This window comes from Hyperolius riggenbachi, chromosome 1 (assembly GCF_040937935.1).
Source record: "Hyperolius riggenbachi isolate aHypRig1 chromosome 1, aHypRig1.pri, whole genome shotgun sequence".
NCBI classification, from domain to species: Eukaryota; Metazoa; Chordata; class Amphibia; order Anura; family Hyperoliidae; genus Hyperolius; species Hyperolius riggenbachi.
Window position 1 is genome coordinate 313,778,164 of NC_090646.1, and position 26,269 is coordinate 313,804,432.

Below are 26,269 nucleotides of genomic sequence, written 5' to 3' on the forward strand. Positions count from 1 at the left end.
GGGAAAAGACGTTATTCACTGCAGAACCAAAATAACTCTGTGACAAAATCTACAGAGTACACCCAGCCAACAACCCTAATAGCTCCAGCACAATCCAGCAGAGATGACAGCCACACATCTGGAGACTGTTCCCTCCTGGAGTCCTCAATCTCAGACCTCAGCTCCCAGGGTAGCCCCATCAAGGCTGTCCTCTGCAACGTCAGATCAATAAACAACAAAACAGCAATCATACATGATCTAATAGTCTTCTGATCTGGCCTGCCTGACTGAAACCTGGCTTTCTGAACCTGTTGGCCCCACCCTGGAGGCAGCTGTGCCAAAAAACTATTCCGTGATATACTGCAACAGGAAAGAACGCAGGGGAGGAGGGGTTGCACTTTGCTTTAGATCAGCTTTGAAAATCAGACCACTTACTGTAGGTCCTACCAACTCGTTTGAATGCTTGGGGGTGCAACTTTCAGCTGAGGAAAACATTAACATATTGCTGATCTACTGCCCACCAGAAAAATACTCAGACTTCCTTGAGGAACTTGTAGACCTCCTATGCAACCTAACACTGGAATACCCCAGATGGATTGTTCTTGGAGATTTCAATACATGGGTGGACGACTCCTCTTCACAATTTGGAAAAGAGCTACCTCGTGCCTTACATGAACTGGGCTTCCTCCAATCAATCAGCTCTGCTACTCACAGGAAAGGTCACACTCTGGACCTTATATTCCATACTGGGCTGTTAATAGCCAATGTGGAAATTAATCCTGTTGCCTGGTCAGACCATCACACTATCCACTTCTCCATCTCAATACCAGCCGTCAAACACCAGGTCAAGAATCAAATAAAATATCGCCGCTTAAAAGGGCTAACACCTCAACATATCCGAGATAACCTTAGCTTTGATGAATTGACTGACTCCAGCTTGGACCCTGATACTCTGGTGTTTAAATACAACAAATGTGTGTCCTCCACCTTTGAGACCATTGCTCCTCTGCGCACCAAATATCTTACTCCACACCATCATGCACAGTGGTTTGATAACGCTATAAAAGAGCTGAAAAGACAAGGCCGAAAACTTGAGAGGCTGTGGCGCAAATCTCAGTCCCCAGAAGACAAACATGCCTTAATCTTCCACTTGAAGAGCTACCAAAAGGTAATCACGGGAAAAAAATCATCCTTTCTATCACAAGAGATTGCAAATGCAGTTAACAAACCAGCCCAACTGTTCCGCACAGTGGAAAAACTCTGCAACCCAGCATGTCAAAAACTTAATATCGAGTCTTCAAAGGACCTCTGTGACCAATTTGCCCATTTCTTCACAGACAAAGTCTCCGCTATAAGGTCCGCCATCCAACTTGCAGCATCTGAGCCTAATATAGCGCCGAAGACCATTAGCAGAGACAACGTAACACCTTGGTCAAACTTCAAAGAAATTGATGAAGAAGTCACATCAAACATCCTCCTTCACGTCCGCCTAACTACCTGTGACCTGGATCCTGGCCCAACACAGTTCATGTTGAACTGCCCCGACCTGTTCGTACCGTTATTCCTCAAAATTGTTAACTGTTCCTTACAATCAGGGATATTTCCTGCTTTACTGAAGGAAGCAATCATCAGGCCTCTCCTCAAAAAACCCTCCCTGGACCCAGATGCAATGACCAGCTACAGACCTGTCTCTAACCTCCCCTTTCTGGGCAAGCTAATTGAAAAAGCTGTATACCTCCAGCTAGAAGCCAGAATCCTACAAAATAACAGTTATGACCCATTCCAGTCTGGCTTCAGGAAACACCACAGCACTGAAACTGCCCTCATCCAAATATGCAACCACCTGCTCATGGCAAGAGACAGATGAGAGTGCTCGATCCTCATACTGCTAGACCTTTCTGCAGCCTTTGACACAGTTGACCATGACATGTCTTGATAAACAGGCTACAGGAATACTGCGGCATTGATGGCATAGTACTTCAGTGGTTCCAATCCTTCTTGAGTGGCAGAACCCACAAAGTGTCTATGGGGCTCTTCCTGTCCACCCCTGTAACACTTAAGTATGGGGTGCCCCAGGGCTCAATCCTCTCTCCCCTGCTTTTCACGATTTACATGCTACCGTTGGGAAAACTAATCCAAAAACATGGCCTGACATACCACTGCTATGCAGACGACACCCAACTATATCTTTCCTTCAAGCCTGGTGTGACAGACCCAACTCTAACTATAAACGCCTGCTTACGTGAACTACAGCAATGGATGAATGACAACTGGCTGAAACTAAATGCAGACAAAACTGAAGTCCTTCTGATTGGAGGGCAGAGCATGATAACAAAACAACTTAACTTGCAGTCTTCACCACTGGGAATAGGAGGCACGGATCTACGCAGCTCTGATCATGTGCGTAGCCTGGGAGTTCTAATTGATGGGGATTTAAACTTCAGAACTCAAATCTCTGCTGTGGTGAAATCATCCTATTTTTACCTGAAGAACATTGCAAAAATCAAGCACCTCATACCCCCAGAAGATCTGCCAACCTTAGTCCACGCCTTCATCACATCCCGACTGGACTACTGCAATGCTCTCTACACTGGCCTTCCAAAAAAGGTCTTGTACCGCCTACAGCTGATACAGAATACTGCTGTCAGACTGCTAACCAACCAACCAACCCCGTCACTGCCACATAACGCCAGTCCTGCATTCCCTTCACTGGCTACCTATAGAATGGAGGGTCCTATTCAAGATCGGCCTACTGACATTTAAATCCCTGAATAATCTAGGCCCTGGATACATGAAAGATATGTTACAGCTGCGTAGCAATCCCCGCATTCTCAGATCCACAGGTTCTAATAATCTAGTCATACCCAGAGTCCACTTGGAAACTTTTGGTCCCAGAGCCTTCTGTCATGCTGCCCCTACGTTTTGGAACTCCTTACCTCAACAGATCAGGACAGCCCCATCCTTGGACGTGTTTAAATCCAGAATGAAAACCCACCTGTTCAGTCTGGCATTTGCAGAAATATAAGTTTTGTTGTGTGAATACTTCATCCTACTAATTACTGAATCTGAGAGAGCCTAAGCGCTTTGAGTCCTATGGGAGAAAAGCGCTATAGAAATGTTATTGTATTGTATTGTATAAGAATCGCCATGTAATAGCCTTTGTCAAGGCGATATCTAAAAACAAGCCGGTAAAAATACAAACGTTTCCCCCTTGGGACCTCTCCTTGGTACTACAACAACTAATAAAGGCACCCTTTGAACCCTTACAAGAATCTTCTGACAGTTTTATGACTCTTAAGATAGCTTTTCTCATAGCGATCACTTCAGCAAGGAGGGTTAGTGACCTGCAAGCTATTTCTATAAAGGATCCTTACATGGCTATTTTAGAGGACAAAATCATATCTAGGCCAGACCCGACGTATGTACCTGAAGTAAATTCAAACTTTCACAGAAAGCAAGACATAATCATTCCATCCTTTTGTAATAACGCCAAAAATGACAGAGAGGGCTTTGCATTTACTGGATGTAAGGAGAGCGATTCTTATCTACCTTAATAGGACAAAAGAATGGAGGAAAGATAATAATTTGTTGGTTGCATTTGCGGGCCAAAGGAAAGGGCACGCAGCAACCAAAAATACAGTTTCTCGTTGGATTAGGCAATCTATATACCAAGCTTATGTCATGGCAAACCAACCAGTCCCCACTCAACTGGCAGCTCACTCTACTAGAGCAGTGTCCACCTCATGGGCGGAGAGGGCCTGGAGCGTCGGTAGATCGGATTTGTAAAACAGCGACCTGGTCTACTCCAACAACTTTCGTCAAACATTACAGAATAGACGTTCTCTCAAGTCAAGATATGACATTTGGGAGGAAGGTCTTACAGTCTGTTATCCCACCCTAGATACGAGGTAAGACTTCTCTGGGGTCTCTCAACTAGGGGCCATCCTGGAGGACGTAGGGATAAAATACTCAGAGTTACCGGTAGACTGTATTTCTACGAGGCCTCCAGGATGGAGGGATACTTCCCTCCCTATCTCACGTGGTGTTTTTTTCCTTTTTCTCTAAACTAATCTTACACGGAGTGGTATTTTCGGGTCGAATCACTTGGTGTGCTCTGTTAAAACGGACGATGGGGGGGAGCACCTGACCTTTATATCACTTCAATTAATCTAATGCTAAGCCTGTGTTTCATTTGCAGGGAGGGGCCAGGGTACTCTCAACTAGGGGCCATCCTGGAGGCCTCGTAGAAATACCGTCTACCGGTAAGTCTAACGAGTATTGCAAAACAATGGCAAATCGAATTGCATCAAATCGAATCCCGTTCGGACATGTCGGATTTAATCGGATCGTAAATAGAATCGTAATTGTATCGTACAAAGAATCGTATCGTGTAGATTGGGCTTTAAAGTGGAATATAACCCAGAATTTCTTTGCGCTAATAGATTATTCTCAGCATATTATATACAACCAGCATTATTTTTTTTACTAGAACATCATTCAAAGGGTTAAACACAGGCTTTAGAAGCTTCAGTTACTGCACAGCCTGCTGCATCGGAATGTTAAACAATGTTAACTTGTGTTTACTTAAATGTATCAAGTAAGGAATGTGACACATTCTCTAACTCTGGAGAAGCTCCCAGAGACCGAGTCAAGGCACGTCTGCCTGAATGAATGAATGAATGAATAAAAGCAGTTATTAGTAAAATGGAAAGTCAAAACTGTACTTTTGGGAAGCTATAACTTATAAATGAATAATAATACTTATGCACAAATGCAAATATGATAACCGTATGGCATATAGAAAGTAGGAAAACATGTTTTTATTGAATATTATGTCCGAGTTTTAAACCGCTTTAAAGAGATATGACACCCCTCCCACACAAGTGTGTGCAGTTTATTTTTGTTACTAGAGACATGTTCATTTTAATAGCATGCCAATTAGATCAACCTATGCTGCAAATGGCCCATCCTCTTAGCATGCATAGTATTAGTAATTTATGTATTAATTTATGTGGTTGTTATATCTAATTTTTAGTACATTTTTAAACACATTTTATATCAAGAGGCCTGAGAATTTGAGGGCCAGGTTTGAGGGTGTATATGAAAAGGGTGCCGGTAAAAAAAGGGCGCCTGGTGGAGCCCATATATACCAACTTCGGCTACAAAACAGGCGCCTGGTGTAGCCCATATAAACTTCGGCTACAAAAAGGTTGCCTGGTGTAGCCCATATAAAAACTTTGGCTACAAAAAAGGCGCCTGGTGTAGCCCATATAAAAACTTCGGCTACAAAAAAACTCCGGGATGTGTAAATTACTATTCCCCCTCCAGGCCGCCATGGATAGTGGGGGAATGAAATAATTCGGCTTCCAGCACTTGTAGCCCATATAAAAACATTAGCTACAAAAATTGCAATAATATGGGCTACAAAGGGGCGCCCTACTGTAGCCGAAAAGCTTGTAGCCGAAAAAATATGGGCTACAAAGGGACGCCCTACTGTAGCCGAAAACGTTGTAGCCGAAAAAATATGGGTTACAAAGGGGAGCCTGCTTGTAGCCTATATCAAAACTCGGGCGCCCTTTTCTACACCTTGTAGCCCATATTTCCAGAAATAACATGTCTATGGCGGCGCCCTTTTTATACAGGCAGCTCGGGCGCCCTTTTCAACCGATACCAGGTTACAGGCAAGGGGGTAACTGAATTGGATTATCGCCGCAAAAGAGCTTTGGCCAAGGGATAGGACAGATCTTATTGGGAGGAGATCTCCCCCACATGGGATACCTGCCCTTAAAAATTCAAGTTCCAGCAATATTTTGCGTATTGTGACCACTTTTAATGCTCATGTTAATCAAATTAAACAAATTCTTCAGAAGTAATGACAACATCTCAAGCTCACTCCAACCTGAATTATCGCAAATTCTTTCTGTTTTAAGAAAGCAAACTTTTGTGTATCTATTATAAAAGGAATCCAGTTATAGCCAAAATGAATAAGGTTATGCATAAATACCTTGATTATGACATGTGTAGCTTTGTGCAAAAAGGTAACCAATTATTTAATCATGATCGATCTAAATCGTTTTTTGATCGTCGAATGCATTGCATGTAATACTTTTTTTTTGTTTTTTTTGTTTTGTTCATGTCGAATGTATTGCATGTAACACTTCTAGAGTGGTTTATCAAATTGATGTCCATGTGACTTAATTTATAGTGGAAAAACATATAGACCTCTAAATGTATGTATTGGGGAACATATTCGCAACATTAAAAGTACCACTATTGATGTAAAGAAATTGAATCCCCTTGCTTTGCATTTTAAAACGTTTAATAATGCGGACGTTTCTGGCCTGAGATTTATAGGAATTTACAAATTGAGAGTCAGTCCCCGTCTTGGTGACTAGGATAAGCAGCTATTAAGAAAAGAGTCTGTGGATTTATGAATGTGGTAGTCTATATGCACGGGGTCTCAATCGTGATATGAACATAACATCGTTTTTGTGAAGACCTTCAGGAGCTATTTATTCCTCTTATATTTAGCTATTATGAATGACCAGTAGATGGCAGCAAGACAAAACTTTTCATATAAGCTCTTTTACACTTTGTAGTGGTTCAGCCTTGTATGTGGGCGGAGTTTCACAAATAAGAGTCCATCGCCCTGCTTACGTCACGTCTGAAGAAGTCACGAGTCAGGACGAAACACGTCACGTGAGATGCTACCTACCCGGACGTTCAGCTCACGTAACATCTCCTGTGCCTCTGCCACTCTTCCTCCCCCTGCCGCATTGTTACGCGTTCCCTTTCATGCTGCCGCTGGAAACTATGAGCAGTTTGAATTGGCTGCACATCCCTACAATAGTCTTATGTCTCTGTATGTATTGTGTAGTGTTTTTATCAGTCTAGTGTCAAATTAGAGGGAAGGCAATTAACTTACATGTGTGTTTTTGGGATTGGGATGTGGGATTGCGGTAGTAATTTATGCATTCTATTTTGAATTCTGTAACTTTAATATTTAGTATTCATATAGCGTCAACATCTTCCGCAGTGCTGTACAGAGTATATTGCCTTGTCGCTAACTGTCCCTTGGAGGAGCTCACACTCTAGGCCCTATCATAGTCATATGTGTATGTATGTATCGGGTAGTGTATGTATTGTATTCTAGGACCAATTTTTAGGGGGAAGCCAATTAACTTATCTGTATGTATTTGGGATGTGGGAGGAAACTAGAATGCCTGGAGGAAACCCACACAGACATGGGGGAGAACATACAAACTTCTTGCAGACTTTGACCTGGCTGGGATTCGAACGGGGGACCCAACGTTGCAAGGCGAGAGTGCTAACCACTATGCCACTGTGCTGCCCTGTCTATGGACTCTCATGTTCACTTGTAAAATGCATGATTCAAAACTCACTGCAACTCACATGATGTGAACGAGCCCTAATTTGTGATTGGAAAAAAAAACAAGCTATAGATCATGTAGGTATGATAAGCAGTGATAAAGTTATAGTCAAATTAATGGGAAAATCCCTGAGACACACAACCATCCATGAGTTTAATTAAAAAACAATATTTACTCAATACACTTAAATGCAATTTGCATATTAATTTGGAATGCAGTGTATACTTTCCATACACATTTTTTTTTCTCCTTTTAGATTTGTCCTAGGATTTTATGATTTTGAACCAGTTTTTTTGGCAATTAGGACTATTGCTTCCATTTGTTTAGCAGCTTCCCAGCTTCTTTTCATAATTTTTCCCCATCTGCATTCTCTTTATTGCATATTAATAATAATAATAATTATGATTTATAAAGCACCAGCATATTATGTGGCACTGTACAAAGTAAAGAACAAACATGGAGTACCGTATTTTTGGGACTAGAAGACGCTCCGGACTATGAGACGCACCTAGGTTTAGAGGACAAAAACCAGGAAAAAAATATATATACTAAACCTGGTGCATCTATAGTGCAGGGGTGTCTTGTAGACTTTTTTCCCCCAAGCTTTCCCTGTGTAAGCTTCCATGCCCAGCTACACTAACCCCTGCTGCCCCCACCAGCCAGACTAGATACCCTACACTAACTCCTGATGCCCCATGAGTAACATTGCGCTATACTACGTAACACTTATCCCTGATGACCCCACCAGTTACTACACTACTCTAACCTACCCCTGTTGCCCCACCAGTAACCTTGCACTACACTACATTACACTTTTCCTTGAAGTCACCAGCAGTTACTACACTACACTACACTACACCACCCCTGCTGCCTTACTAGTAACACTACACTACATTAAACTATCCCCTGCCTCCCCCATCAGCTACACTAACTAAACAGAACAGCTGCAAAGTGGATGATCTCACCTATCCAGGTGTCCATCCAGGCACTCTGTCCTTTTCAAGCAGCATGATCAGCATACCAGGGGCTTCTGAACTCCCTGTACTGGTGGCGGTTGGAGAAGAACAGCGATCCATCTGGCTGCAGCGGCTGTCATTAATGTCCCCATGCTGGCGGCGGTGAGGCAGAAGAGCGGCGATCCACGTGGCTGGATTAAGGATTGAGTCATCGGCTGTCATTAGTGTCCCCATGCTGGCGGCGGTGAGGCAGAAGAGCGGCGATCCGCGTGGCTGCAGCCGCTGTCATTAGTGTCCCCATGCTGGCGGTGGTGAGGCAGAAGAGCGACGATCCACGTGGCTGCAGCAGCTGTAATGAGTACCGATGCCTTTGTACTTCCTTGTTTACCGGCGCCCCCTCATGATGTGTGACGCACATGGTCATGAGGGGGCGCCGGTAAAAAAGGAAGTACAAAGGCATCGGTACTCATTACAGCCGCTCCAGCCACGTGGATCGCCGCTCTTCTGCCTCACTGCCGCCAGCATGGGGACACTAATGACAGCGACTGCAGCCATGCGGATCGCCGCTCTTCTGCCTCACCGCCGCCAGCATGGAGACACTAATGACAGCGGCTGCAGCCACGCGGATCGCCGCTCTTCTGCCTCACCGCCGCCAGCATGACGACATTAAGGGGACATGGAGCACGCTGATAGGTAATTTGTTCCGCTGCGCTTTCTGCATGTGACGTTAGGGGACACATTTGGACTATGACGCAGGGACTTTTTCTCCCCAATTTTGGGGGAGAAAAAGTGCGTCCGAAAAATACGGTATATAATACAGACAGATAGAAAACACAATATACAAAATACACAATTGGTGACAAAATACACAATCTATGCAACATACAGAATTGGTAATGACAGTGACAAAAGTCACAGAGAGTTGGTCAGCACCTCCAGAAATTCAGCTCTTTTCAGATTAAAACACGCCCGCTGTTGGTGGCGGTATATCGACGACATTTTTTGCGTTTGGACGGGGCCGCGTTTGGACCTAGATACCTTCATCCAGGATTTGGGGAGGAGTTGTCCTTCAATAAAGTTAACAGCACATTCCAGTGAAGAAGAGGTGTCCTATTTGGATACGCTAGTTACTATTAGAGATGGGACTTTAAGTACTGATCTATTTGTTAAAAAAACGGATAGGAATGCTGTTCTTGAATACTCTAGTTTTCACCCAAGACATATTGTTGAAAATATACCGGAGGGTCAATATAAGAGGGTTAAACGAATTGTTACAGATCCTGGAACTTGCCAAGTGAGATTGGGAGAAATGGAACGGAAATTCTTGGAAAGGGGGTATCCAATGTCTTCTATTAGGAAGAAAAATAGGACAAAAGAAAAGAGGAGGAGTACGGTACAACGGATTCCTTGTGTCACCACTTTCTCAACGGCAAGTAATCAAGTCTCTAAGGTCATTAAGAAACACTGGAATATTATTCGAGAGGCATACCCTAATATATCTGAATTCATCGAGCCACCTTTGATGTCATATAGGAGGGCACCTACTATACGTAATAGAGTTGTGCATGTGGGAACTAATACTCCTCAGATACAAACAACTAAGGTCCGTGGGACCTTTCCATGCTTAAATTGTCACATGTGCAATAATATCTTCAAGTGTACGGAATTTACTCACCCATCCACTGGAAAGAGGTATCCTATTAAGGACTACTATACATGTTACTCCACATATGTGGTCTACCTACTAAAATGCCCATGTGGTCTAGGGTATGTGGGTAGATTTGGTCTATATAATTATAATTAATATGAAAGTAGCTTAAATGCCTTAGTTTCTGTTTTTGTTATGCTCTTTTTTGTTTTTATGTATATGTGTTAATACTGTCTTCTTTTTTTCCCACAGACCAGGTGGTCTTGTCGTGGTGGACCAGAAGCTGTTGAGAAGTTATGCCCGGTTCTCCCTGCTTTATCCGGAGTCCGTGGGGGTATGAGGCCTTGTGTAACATTTTTATATATTTATTTACGTGCCATGGCTATGTTACTAGAGAGTAGAGTAGCACATGCAGCGTTGTTATTGTTTTGCTGGAGGGGCGGGGACTGAGGGCTGTTTCTGGCTCCCTGATTCGTCAGGGCCTTTCCCTTGTCCGCCTCCATATGCCGTCAACTTGGGCTGGGCCCACCATTGGTCGGCGGTAAGTTTTATGCCTGATTCTTCCGCTCTGCTCGTGGAGCGCAGAGCGGAGATCAGGATGTGGACGTTACTTCCACCTTGTTCTTGGAACGCGGAAGTACTGTGGTTTTATTCCGTCCGGCTTCTGGCTTGCTGGACCCCGCCCACAGATGACGTTTTCCTATTAGAAGCTGGTGCAGCTCGATGCTCGCTCTGTGATTGGCCTTGCACGGCTTTGACACACCTCTGGGGACTAACGGATGAGCGGGGATCACTGGAGTGTAAGTTTTATACGATGTCTTTATATTTTAGGAGCGGTGGGGACATTTTGGCTCTATTAGGGTGCTGGTGTAGCGATGATTAGACGAGCTCAGCGCCGATGTAGTCAGGTGCTTTTTGAGCGTCAAAAAGAGCATGACACTATGGCACTATTTTAGGGTGGAGGGATCTCTATGGTGCATACAAAGGTTTGCACAGGAGATCAGTACTCCATGACCCCATTGGTCCATTTGAATCTTTGACAGTTTTCTATCAGGTCCTCCATGACATGGCCCTCTTTGATTGGTCTGTGGGTTAGGAGAGGGGTATAAAGGATGTTGTGTGTTGATTGTGATTCATTGTGGGACTGTCCAGCCTGAAGAAAGGCTGAGAGGTCTGAAACAGCGGGCTGTCGCTGGAACTCAGCCCCATATGATGTTCATCTGTCCTTATGGATTTTAAACTTTTTTGAATAAAAAGCTATGTTTTAATCTGAAAAGAGCTGAATTTCTGGAGGTGCTGACCAACTCTCTGTGGATTCCGTTACCGTCCAAGAGGTACTCAAGGGCGGATAGTCTTAGCACTCCAGTACGTTTGTCTTCACTTGGAAACCGTGGGTGCTGATCACATTCCTGAATTTCTGACAGTGACAAAAGTAGCATGATGAATAATGAATTCCAAAATACAAAAGTAAGAGAGAGCCCTGCCCTTGCGAGCTTACAATCTAAAGGATATGTTGCAGGGCTTTTGTTCTTAAAGGGAAGGTCCACGCAAAATAAAAAAATGAGTTTCACTTACCTGGGGCTTCTACCAGCCCCATGCAGCCATCCTGTGCCCTCGTAGTCACTCACTGCTGCTCTAGTCCCCCCGCTGGCAGCTAGTTTAGTTTTTGCCGACCTCGGAGGTCAGGGGGCCGCATTGCGTACATTTTTACGCATTCCCGCCAATGCAGGAACATTAACACATACATTTTTACGCGTTAGTGGTGCCATGTGTAAAAATGTACGCATGCCACCATTAACTCGTAAAAATGTATGTATTAATGTTCCTGCATTAGCGGGAATGCGTAAAAATGTACGCAATGCGGCCCCCGACCTCCGAGGTCGGCAAAAACTAAACTAGCTGCCAGCAAGGGACTAGAGCAGCAGTGAGTGACTACGAGGGCACAGGATGGCTGCATGGGGCTGGTAGTAGCCCCAGGTAAGTGAAACTTTTTTTTTTATTTTGCGTGGACCTTCCCTTTAAGTAGGTGCATAGCTTTACATTTGTCAACTTTTATTGAATCTGCTACCTAACAGGTCAGGTTGTTAAATAGGTCATGATTTTCTGCAAAATATTAGTGTACTGCTGATCTTTAATAGCTACAAAATGTTCAGCCTTCCGATATGGCAGGCATTATTTTTGCTAGCTGAATGCTGGAGTCCAATAACCACTACTTTACTGATATTTGCAATGTATTCAAGGTTGGTGCTATATCCACCTGCCCCCTTTTCAGGGACCTAAAAGCTCTGAAATGAGGAAGGTCTGTTCTACTGTAATAGCTAGTGCACTTTATATATGCAACTTTTAAACTTAAAACCATGTAATATACAGCTTATTTTATTTTTCTTTCCTTTTTTTTTTAACAGTTCGAAAACAAGAAGAAGCTGAAGATATTGGCTTAGAAGATGATTCTGGAGATAGCCAGGTAGTAAATTATGAATGTAGGTTCCTTATAGGCATTCTAGTCGAATTCTGCTGAGTTTTTGGTAAGGTAAGTGTAAAGGGTGGAATCATGCTGTTATGCTTAGGCAGTTTCTCAACAGGTTTTTTTTTTCCTGATGAAAACTAGCACTTAAAACAGGCACATTTGGTACTCACGGCTTCAGCACATTGACAGAGTATAAAATGTTGGTTATTATATCATTTGCCGAACATCACATAGTTATGGCATTATCTGAGCAAATGCCAAATTTCTCTGGGGATCATCTCTCCTTACAAGATCGACCCCTAGCAAAAAGAGGGTTAAATATGTGGACATAGACTGTCGAGACTTCTTCCATTGTCAATCCATATACCATAAAGAATTTAAGTTTTCACCCTTGGACTATTAGCTGCAGAACTTTCTAACTTCTGTTTGGACTTTGTAATTCTACAAGACTGCTCAGAGTGTATCCAGCTATCGGTTTCACTCTTATTACCATTAACATTTTCTGCACTCATATTTTTTTTGCATTATTTTATAATAAAATAAACGAATAAAAATTGTCAAAGTGCCTTTTCTGAATATCTCTGCAAAGAGTCCTGCTTTTCTGAGAGAATCTTGCCATAACTGGTTTTTATTGATATTGTTATATTTTGCAATCTCTAGAAAGGTTGTTGAAACAACCCTTTTCCCTAATGGATTAGCTAGAGTTAGATTTGTGTATTCGCTCACTAATGTAAATTGATGGCAGCCACCTGATCTCTATAGAAGATTGTATCGATTGTACATACTCAGGCATGCTCAAATCCGACCCGGGAGACATCCGGATATCTCCCAGGAAAGCTGTGTGGGAGGGTCGTCAATCTTACCACAATGACGTCTTCCTCTGGTCCTCTACGTGTTGCCTCCCACCATGCGTTTCAAGCGCCGCATTCGCCAGTCACGTGACACAAACCCTTCCTCCTTCAACCCGGAAGGAGGAAGTGTTTCTGGTTACGTGGCCGGCGAATGCGGCGCTTGGAACGCATGGCGGGAGGCGACGCGTAGAGGACCAGAAGAAGACATCATTGTGGTAAGATTGACCGCCCCCCCCCCCCCCCCCCCCCCCCCGCACAGCTTTCCTGGGAGATATCCGGATAGCAACTATCCGGATGTCTCCCGGGTCGGATTTGAGCATCCCTGCAAACAATCGAAATTGTATTTGTCAGAATTCTAGCGGTGTATTTATGCAGGAAAAGCTGTCATGTGTATGTTTTAAGCTTTAGGCTACTTTCCCACCAAGACGTTGCGTTTTAGGGGACGTTATGGTCGCATAACGTGCCCCTAACGCAACGCATGGTGGTGTTGAAGTTGGATGTCAGATTGAGCTGCGTTATGCAGCTCTCAAAGCAGCCGCTCCAAGTTAGTGATAGGAAGTCCGGATCCTTTGACGGATTCGGATCATTTGAATCGAATCATTGAAAAGATCCGGATCTTTGAACCAAATCATTTGAATCATTTTACTAGGGAAGCAGATTGGGTGAAATGACTAGCAGGACAGGACTTTCCCTGCACTGTACATTCTGTATGTTCCTGTTTCTTCCACACAGACATCCACTGTGAACCGAATCTTTCATGGTGAAGATCCGGATCAAATGAACGTTTTGTTCATGATCCCGACAAACACTACAGTCCCACCACGAGTCACCACAGTGCAGTGAATATTAATTAGCCATGTGGCTGGCCAGGAGGAGGGGAGACCTCCTCCTCCAACATTACTGAGCATGTGCAAACAGTCTAACGTGGCTTAACCCAGTATAATGTACAGCATGCAGCACTTTGTTTAAAAGTGCTGCGTTACTATGTAACGCAACGTGTGCACTGTGAACAGCACATTGATTTTACAGTGCTGTGAGTTAGGCTGCGTTACTGGCTGCTGTAACGTGGGACTTTTTTTTTTAAACAAAACAAGGCTTTATTTAATGTTTGCAAGAATAATACAAGTATTACAGTAAGTTGTTTGAGCAAATGTATAACATACATATAAGGATGCATATGAGTTACCAGTTACATGTAATCAAGAAGCGCACAAAATTGCCACATAGCGTAGAGACATATTTAAGGTTTTAGCTTAAAACACGGTGAATGTTAATACAGGTGGATGCATGCCGTGTGGCCTAGGTGAACGACTATATAGACATATAAGGTGCACATGCTTATAATGGCTAGGCTGTAGGGAGTTATTATGGCTTATTTGTTGTTTTGTCAGTGACATACATTATGAGTTTAAACATATCCACATCTTTGTACATTGCTTATGGAGGTGGAGTAATTTGTATGATTAATTCTTCCATTTGTCCCATATGAGTTGGAATTTTGGGGCTTTGCCCCTGTGGGTGTAGATGAGTTTTTTATAAGGTAGGGAGCTGTTTATCCAGTTGGCAACCAGAGGGAGCGAGGGCGCAAGCCATCTGCGCGCCACCTCCTGTCTGGCCATGAATAACGTTTCAGACATGAGGGTCTTTAAGGAAGAGTCTAGACCCTCATCTTGTATGACTCCCAGTAGACAAAGTAAGGGATCTAACGGGACGGGGCAACCCATCTTGTCATGCAGGAATTTGGTGACCTGGGACCAATAGGCCACTAGTCGTGGACATTGCCATATTAGATGCATAAATGATGGAGAGACAAATTGGCATTTAGGGCAAGCATTGGAAAGGGAGGAGTTAAACTTAAGCATCCTACCTGGAGTAAGGTATTGGTGTAATATATAAATTTGAGTATTTAAGCATCCTACCTGGAGTAAGGATTGGTGTAATATATAAATTTGAGTGATACGGTCTCTCAGACAGGGTGAGGATCTTTTTATTGCCATTAGTGCGTCGTCCCAGTCGTCGTCTGCTATTTCAACGCCAATTGCCTCCCATTTTTGCCTAGAGGGGGTTGTGCGTTCTAGGGCGTTATTATTAATTAGTTCTTTGTAAATAGTTCCTATAAGGTGAGGGCAGGGTCCTTTGGAGATGATGTCCATTAGGGGAAGAGTGTAAGTTGTAATGGGGAGATGAGGAAATTGACGCGCGAAGGCATGCTGCACCTGTGTGTACCTGAAGTGTTGCCTGTGGGAAATGTTGAACTTGTTTACCAATGATTGAAAGGTGGTCAATCGACCATTAGTTAAGATTTGACCTAGGAATATAATTCCACCGTCCCTCCAAAATTTGGGGTCAGGTATAGTGTAGAATTCCGGTAGAGAAGGGTTATTCCACAGCGGGGTGTAGTGGTCGTGACCCTCTAGCTTATACTCTCTACGTACACATTTCCAAATTCCAATAGCTTGGCTCAGAATAGTGTTACTCCGTTTTTCACTGGGTATGTGGGAGGAGAGGGTATCTAGTACCAGGCTTTCCTTGCGAGGGTCTAGATCGTAGTTTAGTGTCTCTGCGTTAATTGAGTGTGGAACTACAAACCACGCTGCAATATGCTGCAATTGAGATGCTATGTAATATTTATGGAACGATGGGAGAGATATGCCGCCCAGGTCATTTGGGTTCTGTAATAAAGAGCAGCGCACTTTGGGTCTGCCATTATTCCAAATGAAAGCAAGTATGATCGCCCTAAGTCTTTTAAAGAATCTTTGAGGTATGTAGATGGGTGAGTGGTGCAGCATATATAGAATTTTTGGGAGCAAGACCATCTTAATCAAGTTCGTGCGTCCAATCACAGAGAGGGGGAGTCTGGACCAGGATTTACATCTAGCCTGCACAAGTGGGATTAATCCGTATATTTCGTTTGTCAGGTAGTGCTGTGGGTCTTTATTGATCTGTACTCCTAGGTACTTAAATGTTTGTACCGTTTGTAAAGGAGTGGGGGATAGAGGAGAGGAGTTATCCTGATAGTCTAGTTTGAGTATTACGGATTTGGACTTGTTGACACATAGTCCGGAATAATAGCTGGATTCATCTATAATATTCAGGGCCTGGGAGAGAGAGGGGCCACTGTCCGCTAGGTACAAAATTGTGTCATCAGCATACATGCTGATTTTTTCCTCTGTGTGTTGGGTTCTAAATCCTATTATATTTGGATGCATCCGTATTCTGTGGGCTAGGGGCTCTGCCACTAATGCGTATAGCAGAGGGGACAGTGGGCACCCGTGCCTCGTTCCGCGTTCAAGCGGAAATGCTTCTGAGATCCATGAGTTAGTGCATACGCGAGCGGTGGGGTTGGTATATAGTATTTTGACCCATTTACAAAAGTTATCCCCAAAGCCAAACCTGGCAAGGACCGCCGACAGAAAAGACCACTCCACGGAGTCAAAGGCCTTAGCCATGTCCAAGGAGGCAAGAACTCTTTGACCCGCGTTCGTGTGTTTACATTGTATGTTAGAGAATAACCGTCTGATGTTTATGGCAGTGTTTTTGCCTGGCATGAAGCCTGTTTGGTCATCATGTACCAGTGATAAAATAACTGAGTTTAGCCTTGTTGCTAAAATTTTGGCTAGTATTTTGACGTCGGTGGTAAGCAGAGAGATTGGGCGATAAGAGTCGCATAGGAGGGGGTCCTTGCCAGGTTTGGGGAGCATGATTATAAGAGCCTCGCGCATTGATTGCGGGAGTTCTTGCGTTTCGAATGCCTGCTGGAAGACCTCCAGTAAGGAGGGTGCCAGCTCATCCGTATATTTTTTGTATATTTCAGTGGGTAGGCCATCTAAGCCGGGGGCCTTTTTGTTTGGGAAACTTGCAATGGCACAGTCTATTTCTTCAAGTGAGATGGGCAGTTCTAGTTGTAGGCGTTGAATGTCTGACAGGCGGGGGAGAGATAGTTCAGAGAGGTAAATTTCTGAATCTGTTTGTGAGGCCTCTGTTTTACTAGTGTATAGATTGGAATAATAAGAGTGGAATGTGGCATTAATTTCTTGGGGTTTCGTAACTACCTGCCCTTGTGGGTTTAATATTTTCGTTATGGCTGGGGGGGTGGTATATGGTTTTGCTAGGTGAGCTAATAAGGTGCCCGCTCTCTCACCCTGCTCATAGTGAAGTTGTTTGTTAAATAGTCTGCTGAGGGTGATTTCATCCTGAAACTCACTGTACTCATTTTGCGTTTTCTTCCAGGTCTGTTCTGAATCTGTAGTTTGGCTATTTAGATAGTTTGTCTCGGCTATTTTAATCCTATCTGCAAGAGTTTTCTCCCTCAATTTAGTGTCCCCTTTGTGTTCGGCTACTGCTTGTATCAGGGCTCCACGGAAGTAGGCCTTGAAGGCATCCCAGACCAGTATCCTATTCTCCTCCTCTCTGTGATTGAAGAAAAACTCCTCAATACACCCAGGGAGCGTGTCATTGGATTTCATGAGCTCCAACCAAAAAGGGTTAAACTTCCAGAATTTGAAGGGGGGCCCAAGACCCCAGTGCATTGTTAATAATAATGGGGAGTGATCAGAGAGGAGCCTAGGGAGGAGTGTAATGTCATCTATCCAGGTGAGAAGAGAGGGGGATATAAAAATGTAGTCTATACGAGACAGTGTATTGTGTGTACTGGAGGCACACGTGAATGTCTGTGTGGCTGGGTATACATGCCTCCACGCGTCAATCAGTTGGAGATCTGACATCAGGTTTGAGAAGGTGGTGGGTTTGTTGGACTGTGGGGGGTGTCTGTCGAGAGATGGATTGCATACATTGTTGAAGTCACCTAGCCAGACTGCCTGGGTGTTGGGAAAGCGCATCATAAAGTTGATACCCTCTTTCAGTGGAGCAGAGGAGTATGGGGGCGGTATATAGTATGCAAGTATTAGGAGAGGGTGGCCTGCGATTTCACAGTGGGTAAATATATATCTTCCCATAGTGTCTTCAATGACTAGGAGGGGGTTGAATTGTACAGCTTTGTTCACTAATAGAGAGACTCCACGTGAATATTGTGAGTAGGGGGCGTGGTACATCCAACCTATCCAGTTTCTACGGAGAGCCAACAGTTTAGTTCCCGTCAGGTGTGTCTCTGTTAGTGCGACTATGTCAGGTTTGTACCCCTTTAAAAAGTTTAGTGCTGTGGAACGTTTCACTTTGTCATTTAAGCCTCTAACGTTCCAGCAGAGAAATTTAAGTTCAGCCGCCATGTATGCGGATAGAGTATAATTTATACAGGGGTTCTTTCATCCAAGTCGTCACCACCAGCAACACATGCAACGAGCGTTGCATTACATTTACATTAATAAAGCCTTAAATTTGAACTAAATAACACCCAAATCCCAACCCACCCGGTTCTGCTGCAGAACTGTGCAGAACTTTAACCCTTAACAAAACCAACATTGTTGTAGTGAACAGATGTTTACACGAAAGTGCAGTTTACATCCGTACGGGGTAACCAGAGATATAACGGGTATCTATTACCAGCAGATGTTGCTGATATAGCTTTTATACGTGAGGGGAGCTTAAAGATTTAGTTGTACGCTCAGACATATTGTGTGTGAGTGCAGGAAAAGCACTAAAAAGGAGCTGAGTGAGTCTCCAGGGCGGCGTCCGATCCCAGTGTGCCCCCGGGCAGCTAGACACGCTCAAACCCATATAGGTGTTAATTGGTTATTTTGAGGCCTAGAGTACAGGGTACTATCAGGTGGATAATAATGTATATGCATGCGGCCTGTTAGTGGCAGGGTTGCAAATCTATAGAGCATGCCCAGCTGTCCCAGGAGCACACCGCCAGGTCGGGGTACCAAGTGCCAGTGTCAGCGATCATCCCCTGTGGAAGGAAGAAGTGTTAATCAAAGCAGGTATACATGTACAGAGTATATGGCCTGCTTAAACCTGGAGCAGTAGAGAGATTTTGTAGGCCATGTGGCTGGGTGTAACCTTAAAGGCCTGCGCACGGAGAAGGCACATTACAGTTAATGTTCCATAGGAGCAAATTGAATACGATTGATCCATGCTTGCTGAGTTGGATAGACTGAGTGGGATAGTAGCTTGCAGTGTCTATTCCACAGGCTGTTGTAGGATAACAGGGAAAGTTCTTGTACACGGAGGAAAAGAAAAAAGAAAAAAAAAAGGAAAAAAAAAAGGTTTGTGCCAGTAGGTTTGGATCGGGGACGGAAAAAGATTGCAGCGATTTGTCTCGCATAAGTGTATAATACTGTGGATTGTGGGAAAGGGACATGGCACAATAGAGTACTTGCTGTATATCAGAACTTTAGTTTGCAGGTAGGGGGGTAGCCTACGTAGGGCTAGTGCAGTGCTACAAGCTCGCACCTGTATTTAGGGGTCAGAGAGTACAGTACCTGTAACGTGGTGTATCCGTGTGGTTACGGAAAGCGCAACACATCAGGAGTCATCGCGGCTTGGGGAGTTGCGTCTGCTGGAGGAAGAGGGGTTTTCATCCAGCCATTTAGAGGCCTCTGCAGGGGTGTTGAAGAACTGGGTACGACCGTTAGAGGTGATTCGCAGTTTCGCAGGGTAGATCATGGCGTATTCAACTGCTGCGTCACGAAGACGTTTCTTAACCCCTATGAAATGGGCCCTCTGTTTCTGGATCTCAAGCGAGTAATCCGGGTAGAAGGAGAGGCGTGTACCTTGGAAGGCGATATCGCCTTTGGCCCGGGCGGCTTGCAGCAGAGCGTCACGGTCCCGATAGTTGAGGAATTTTAGAATAAAGGTGCGGGGTGAGGCCCCCGGAGGGGGTGTTTTGGCTGAGATGCGGTGCGCACGTTCCACCACGAAAATGGTGAAGGTTTCGCGCCCAAATATGTCTGAGAGAAGGCCTTCGATGAATTCCACCGGGCGTTTGCCCTCCCCCTTTTCCGGGAGGCCCACAATACGGATGTTTGACCGCCGATTGCGGTTTTCAAGGTCATCTTGGCGCTCCTTTATGGTTTTAATGTCCGCTTTAACGGTGGCGATGGCCGGCTGCAAGGGCTTAGTGTCGTCCTCTAGTGTGCTAATGTGTGTCTCAGTCGCAGTGACCCTGGAGCGGAGGTTTTGCATATCCTGCCGGAGTAGGGAGACATCGGTTTTGACCTCCTCTATCTTTGAGGTTATGAGGGTTAGGCTGCCCTGACAGCTAGTGATGGCCTCCATGATCTGGGCTAGAGTGGGAGTCTGTACCTCTTCCTCCTGTGTTTCAGCGCCATTTTGTTCCTGCGCGTCCATGCGAAACTTCTGTAGTTTTGCCACAGCCTCCGATTGTCTTTTGGTCATGCTGCGGGTTTCAGCCACTTCCAAGAGAGACCACCAGCTCGGGGTATAGTTTGGAGTAGTTATGTGGTTGTATAAGTGCTTTTTGTCGGATAATGCTTATGTCTGAGCGGGAGCTCCTCCAACACACGTCCTCACTCCATGCGTCTCCGGCCACGCCCCCGTAACGTGGGACTTTAACGTCCCACTGTGAAACCAGCCTAAATGTTCTATGCATCATTTCATTGTAAACTGTAAAGTTAGAGTACTTTAAAACATTGCTTTGGGACATCGCAGCATATTCCAGGTGTGGAAACTCATAATTATATTTTAGTTACAGAAGCTAAAACATTTTTTATTTATATTACAAACATCTTTCAAATGTCAAGGTTACAGTGCAGTATGTGAAGACTGAAAGAAACAAGTTTAAAAGTCACATTACTGCATCAATCATATGTTGAACTTGATGGACTTAGGTCTTTATTTTAACCCAAATAACTATGCAACTATGTATATTTGCTCAGTTATTACACTCTACACAGTCTATTCTATGGAGCTGAACTCCATCAGATAAAAATCTTTGCAAGATGCTGCACACAAAGATGCTGTACACATGCAACAGATCAGTATCTGCAAAAGATCTGTTCCTGCAATAGATCCATTCCTGCAAAATGGTTAAATGGTGACATCTGCCAGTGGAAATTATTACATTTATTTGTTCATAATAGAAAATGATTTTAAACAATATGCAATTATATTTTACATGATTGTTTCAAGAAGAATTATATATTTTAAGTTTTATATTTAAATAAGTATATCGGGGGAAGTTCTGTATGCTTCAATAAGCATTAAATTGCTGAAGACTCTTACAGGTCTGTGTTACTGGTTCAAAATGACCAGTTTTATTTTTGGAAAAGTACAGACACATTCCAAACTAATTAGCAGAAGGACACATTGTCAGAAATGCATCATGAATGACATTGTTTGTTTAATGTTTAAAAGTCCCAATGTCTGGGGAAAATAAGTCAACCAGCAGGCAAGATGGCTGGTGACGTCCATTTTTAATTAACTGCGTCAGAAATGACCTGATAAGCAAATGTCCGTATGTGTACTAAGTCAGTTTCCACATTTAAGATAATTAAGGAATTTGTAAACAAGAATTGTTATGGGTATTTTTAAATGTCAGCTATTTACAGTATTCAAAACAAGATAGCGAGTAACACAAGGAGGTCTCAGCCAATCAGAACCAGAAATGTAGGGAAATTTCAAATTAGGCAGCCATATTGAATCCATGTGTATAAAAATAGGTGGTTTTGAGAGGTTTCAGAGACATTCAGACCGAATCTCTCCTGAAAGACACCTACTCAGCTACAAGCCAGAAGCTACCTTCCCACACGTGGTTCTAGATGCTGAAGAGATGTCAGAGAAGGGGTAATATGCTTAATATTCTGGTGATTTACTTTATTAATTTTTAAGCATTCACTTCTGTTAACCTCTTGAGGACCACAGTGCTAAACACCCCTAGTGACCAGGCCATTTTTGTAAAATAGGCCACTACAGCTTTAAGGCTAAGCTGCAGGGCCGCACAACACAGCACACAAGTGATTCCACCCCCCCTTTTCTCCCCACCAACAGAGCTCTCTGTTGGTGGCATCTGATCGCTCCCCCATGTTAATTTTTTTTTTTTTTAATAAATATTATTCTTACTGTTTTGTTTTTTTTTAAAAACCCTGTTTCTTTAAATAGCTACCCTCCCTCCCCACAGCCAGCCAATTATGGCGATCGGCTGTCATAGGCTTCTGCCTATGAGAGCCGATCGCTCTCTTGTCCCCCAGGGGGATAGCCGTGTGACATGGCTGTCTCCAGTACAGCGATGCTGCTGATCGCAGCGCTGTACATGTAAATAGACGCCGTCTAACAGTCTCCCGAGCGGCAATAGCCTGAAGGAGGGGCGGATCTCCGCCCCCCATGCAGGAGATGCGCGCGCAGCCTGCGCGCGATCTCCAGCAAAACAGAGCCCCATGACTTTACACCAATCGGCGTTATGCGGTCCTGGGGCTGCCGCCGCGTGACGTGGTCGGCAAGAGGTTAAGATGTTAGCAAGAAGTTCTGTTAGAAGCTATTTTTTATGCTATTTCTTTAAGAGGATGTGTACAAGTTTTACACAGCTTCTAGATACACAGCTATTAATACAGATGAGACTACTTTTGATCCTATTCTACATAACACAACTATTATATGCTTTTTTGAATGTGCTTAGAAGATTGATGATTGCTTGGCTATAAAGGCCATGATGAGATGGAGTACTGTTAGAAGGAAACACTACTTGGAACTGTTCATATTTTGTAAATATACTGTATGATAAGCAAATACATTATTTTTATATAAAATCATATACTGAGTGCTCTGATTAATTTCAAGATTCTGATTCATCAGTCTATAATTACTGTTGTAGAGGGTTCAGACCCCGCTGTGCCGGATTTATGATAGCAACGCTTTAAAGGCTAGTCCTTCACTGAGTTAGCAATCATGAAAAAGGCAAGAACCGTACAGGTTTTTGACCTATTGTGTGTGGACAACCAGCAAGTAATTTTTAACAGGAAATGACATAGGTGTCTCCCAAAAGATAAGATCATCGTACAAGAGGCATTATTGTGAAAAAATACATTACTCAGCTTTTATTTACTTTTGAGCAAAAAGTGTCTAGTCCAAAATTATTCATACCCTTCACAACTGTCTGTGTATGGGAAAATCCAGAGTTCCATACCGCAGAATACTGGTCCACCGGCCTCGGGGTTAAACAATGTAGATTTCGGGGAGTCTCAGTGGGATGAGTGGTCCATCACACCTCTAATCACAAAATCCCAAGTTGCCAGATTCCCATCTAGGACTCGACCCCACTATGGATGTAGTATCCAACTTGTCTTTTCATTTAATTCTTGCAGACATATACACAGCATAAAAACAGCACAACGTTTTGGGCGTTAGCCCTTTATCAAGTGCTCAAACTTCTGGTGCAACGTTACAACATATATAGACATAGACTACACACCACACCCAGGATATTGGGGGGCGGGCACATGCTTAGGAATTAATAAACCCTTTCCAGGGTAAAGAGCTGGTACACCTGTTAAAGGAAACATCTGAGACTGAAGTCTTTATTAAGGCCGCCAGGTGATTGAGTCCCCAATCGCTCCATCCAATAGGCTTCACGCCTGAGTAGAATATTCCTGTGGGGCTTGCCCTCCTGGAAAGGTACAACCTCCAATATCTGCCACCTCAATTGGCTCACACTGTGTCTCAACTCCATAAAATGTCGTGCTAAGGGGGACACTTTATTTATGTCTAGTTCACCTTCTCTGGCTTTTTTAAGAACCTGAATGTTGCTTTTATGCTCATTGAGCCTGGTTTTAATTAACCTTGTGGATTGACCTACGTATTCCAGGCCACATGGGCACTTGATGAAATAGACTACCCCTTAGTATCACATGTGGCAAAATCTTTTAGGGCAATAGATAATCCTGTACGGGGATGATGTACCTCTGGGCCCTTAATAATGTTGTTACAGTGTTGACAATGTAAGCCTGGGAATGTCCCTGTTTTGGTTAGTCCCAGAAATCTCTGGACGCCCCCCCCCCGTCTTACCAATATCTGCCCTTACCAGATGGTCTCTTGAATAGAATGGTATGCTATTTTTGTAAGAATTTTAGAGTACAGATTCTCTTATTATGTTCTCCTGGTCCCCTCTGTGCTTTTTTCTGCCTCTCCCTGCTGCAATCCTGGCTTTTAATTGCCATTTTTATCCAGTGTTTACAAACAAAAGAAATAGCTCAGTGTGTGAGTCATACAGAGTGTGCAAGGGGCCTGGAGAGGGTGTGTATACCTTCTATCCAATCACAAGCAGAACAGCACATTCCAGCCTGACTGCCTCAGCCCGACAGAGCTGACAGAGGAGAGAAGATTAGATCATATAACAGAGATAATACAGCCACTGTGCAACCAGGAAAGGCTGCAGTAAGACAGAGCACATTAGAAAAGGTATAGGAACTTATAGGATAGAAGAAATAAGGATGAACATTTTTGTTACAGAGTCTCTTTAAGGACTTTGCTTTCCTATACACAAATCTTGGTGGAGCTTTACAGATGGGAGCAAGTTGGGGATCCATCTCATTCACCGGCCAAAACGTAAACATCACGCCTCTCAATAATGCGGATTCTCTACAGTAAGTGGTGATAAAACAAACCACATCTATTTGATCTCGTTCTAACGGTCTTATATTCTCTGAGTGTCTCCCTATCAATTTCTGCTATCTCAGACGCCAGCTCCTCACATCTCTTCCTACTATAGCCTCTTCTCACAAAATCCTCAGAGAGGAGCTGCGCCTGCTTCTGGTACAACTCCTCACTGGAGGTGATCCTCCTTGCTCTAATATATTGGCTCTTTGGAAGCCCGTTCACTAATGGTCTAGGGTGATAGCTGCTGGCTAAAAGAAAGCCAGTCTTGTCTGTCTCCTTTCGGTATATGTGTGTGTATGTGTATGTATATATATATATATATATATATATATATATATCTATATATATATCTATATATATATATCTATATATATATATATCTATATATATCTATATATATCTATATATATCTATATATATATATATATATATATATATATATATATATATATATCTATATATATATATATATCTATATATATATATCTATATCTATATCTCTATATCTATATCTCTATCTCTATATATCTATATATCTATATCTATATCTATATATCTATATATATATATATATATATATATATATATATATATATATATATATATATATATCTCTATATATATATATATCTCTATATATATATATCTCTATATATATATATCTCTATATATATATATATCTCTATATATATATATATCTCTATATATATATATATCTCTATATATATATATATCTCTATATATCTATATATATATATATCTCTATATATATATATATATATATATCTCTATATATATATATATATATATATCTCTATATATATATATATATATATATCTCTCTATATATATATATATATATATATATATCTCTATATATATATATATATATCTATATATATATATATATATATATCTCTATATATATATATATATCTCTCTATATATATATATATCTATATATATATCTCTATATATATATCTCTATATATATATATCTCTATATATATATATATATATATCTCTATATATATATATATCTCTATATATATATATATATATATATATATATATCTCTATATATATATCTCTATATATATATATATATCTCTATATATATATATCTCTATATATATATATCTCTATATATATATATATCTATATATATATATCTCTATATATATATATATCTCTATATATATATATATCTCTATATATATATATATCTCTATATATATATATATATCTCTATATATATATATATATATATATATATATATATATATATATATATATATATATCTCTATATATATATATATATATCTCTATATATATATATATATATCTCTATATATATATATATATATCTCTATATATATATATATATATATATCTCTATATATATATATAATATCTCTATATATATATATATATATATATCTATATATATATATATATATCTCTATAT

The 26,269-nt window shown here is 42.2% G+C and overlaps 1 protein-coding gene across 2 annotated transcripts in view; it reads left to right on the forward strand.

Annotated features, from left to right (window-relative positions):
* LOC137509395 (scaffold attachment factor B1-like) overlaps nucleotides 1–26,269 on the forward strand; it is a 256,890-nt gene that overhangs the window by 184,205 nt on the left and 46,416 nt on the right. The window contains exons 3-4 of one of the 2 annotated variants that reach the window (XR_011020490.1): nucleotides 10,227–10,308; nucleotides 12,380–12,438. Coding sequence is in view for 1 of the 2 variants with exons in the window: in XM_068233830.1 (XP_068089931.1) it covers nucleotides 12,380–12,415 (36 nt within the window). In the remaining variant the exon portion in view is untranslated. The remainder of the gene's footprint in view (nucleotides 1–10,226; nucleotides 10,309–12,379; nucleotides 12,439–26,269) is intronic. The other variant, XM_068233830.1, reaches the window with a different exon arrangement.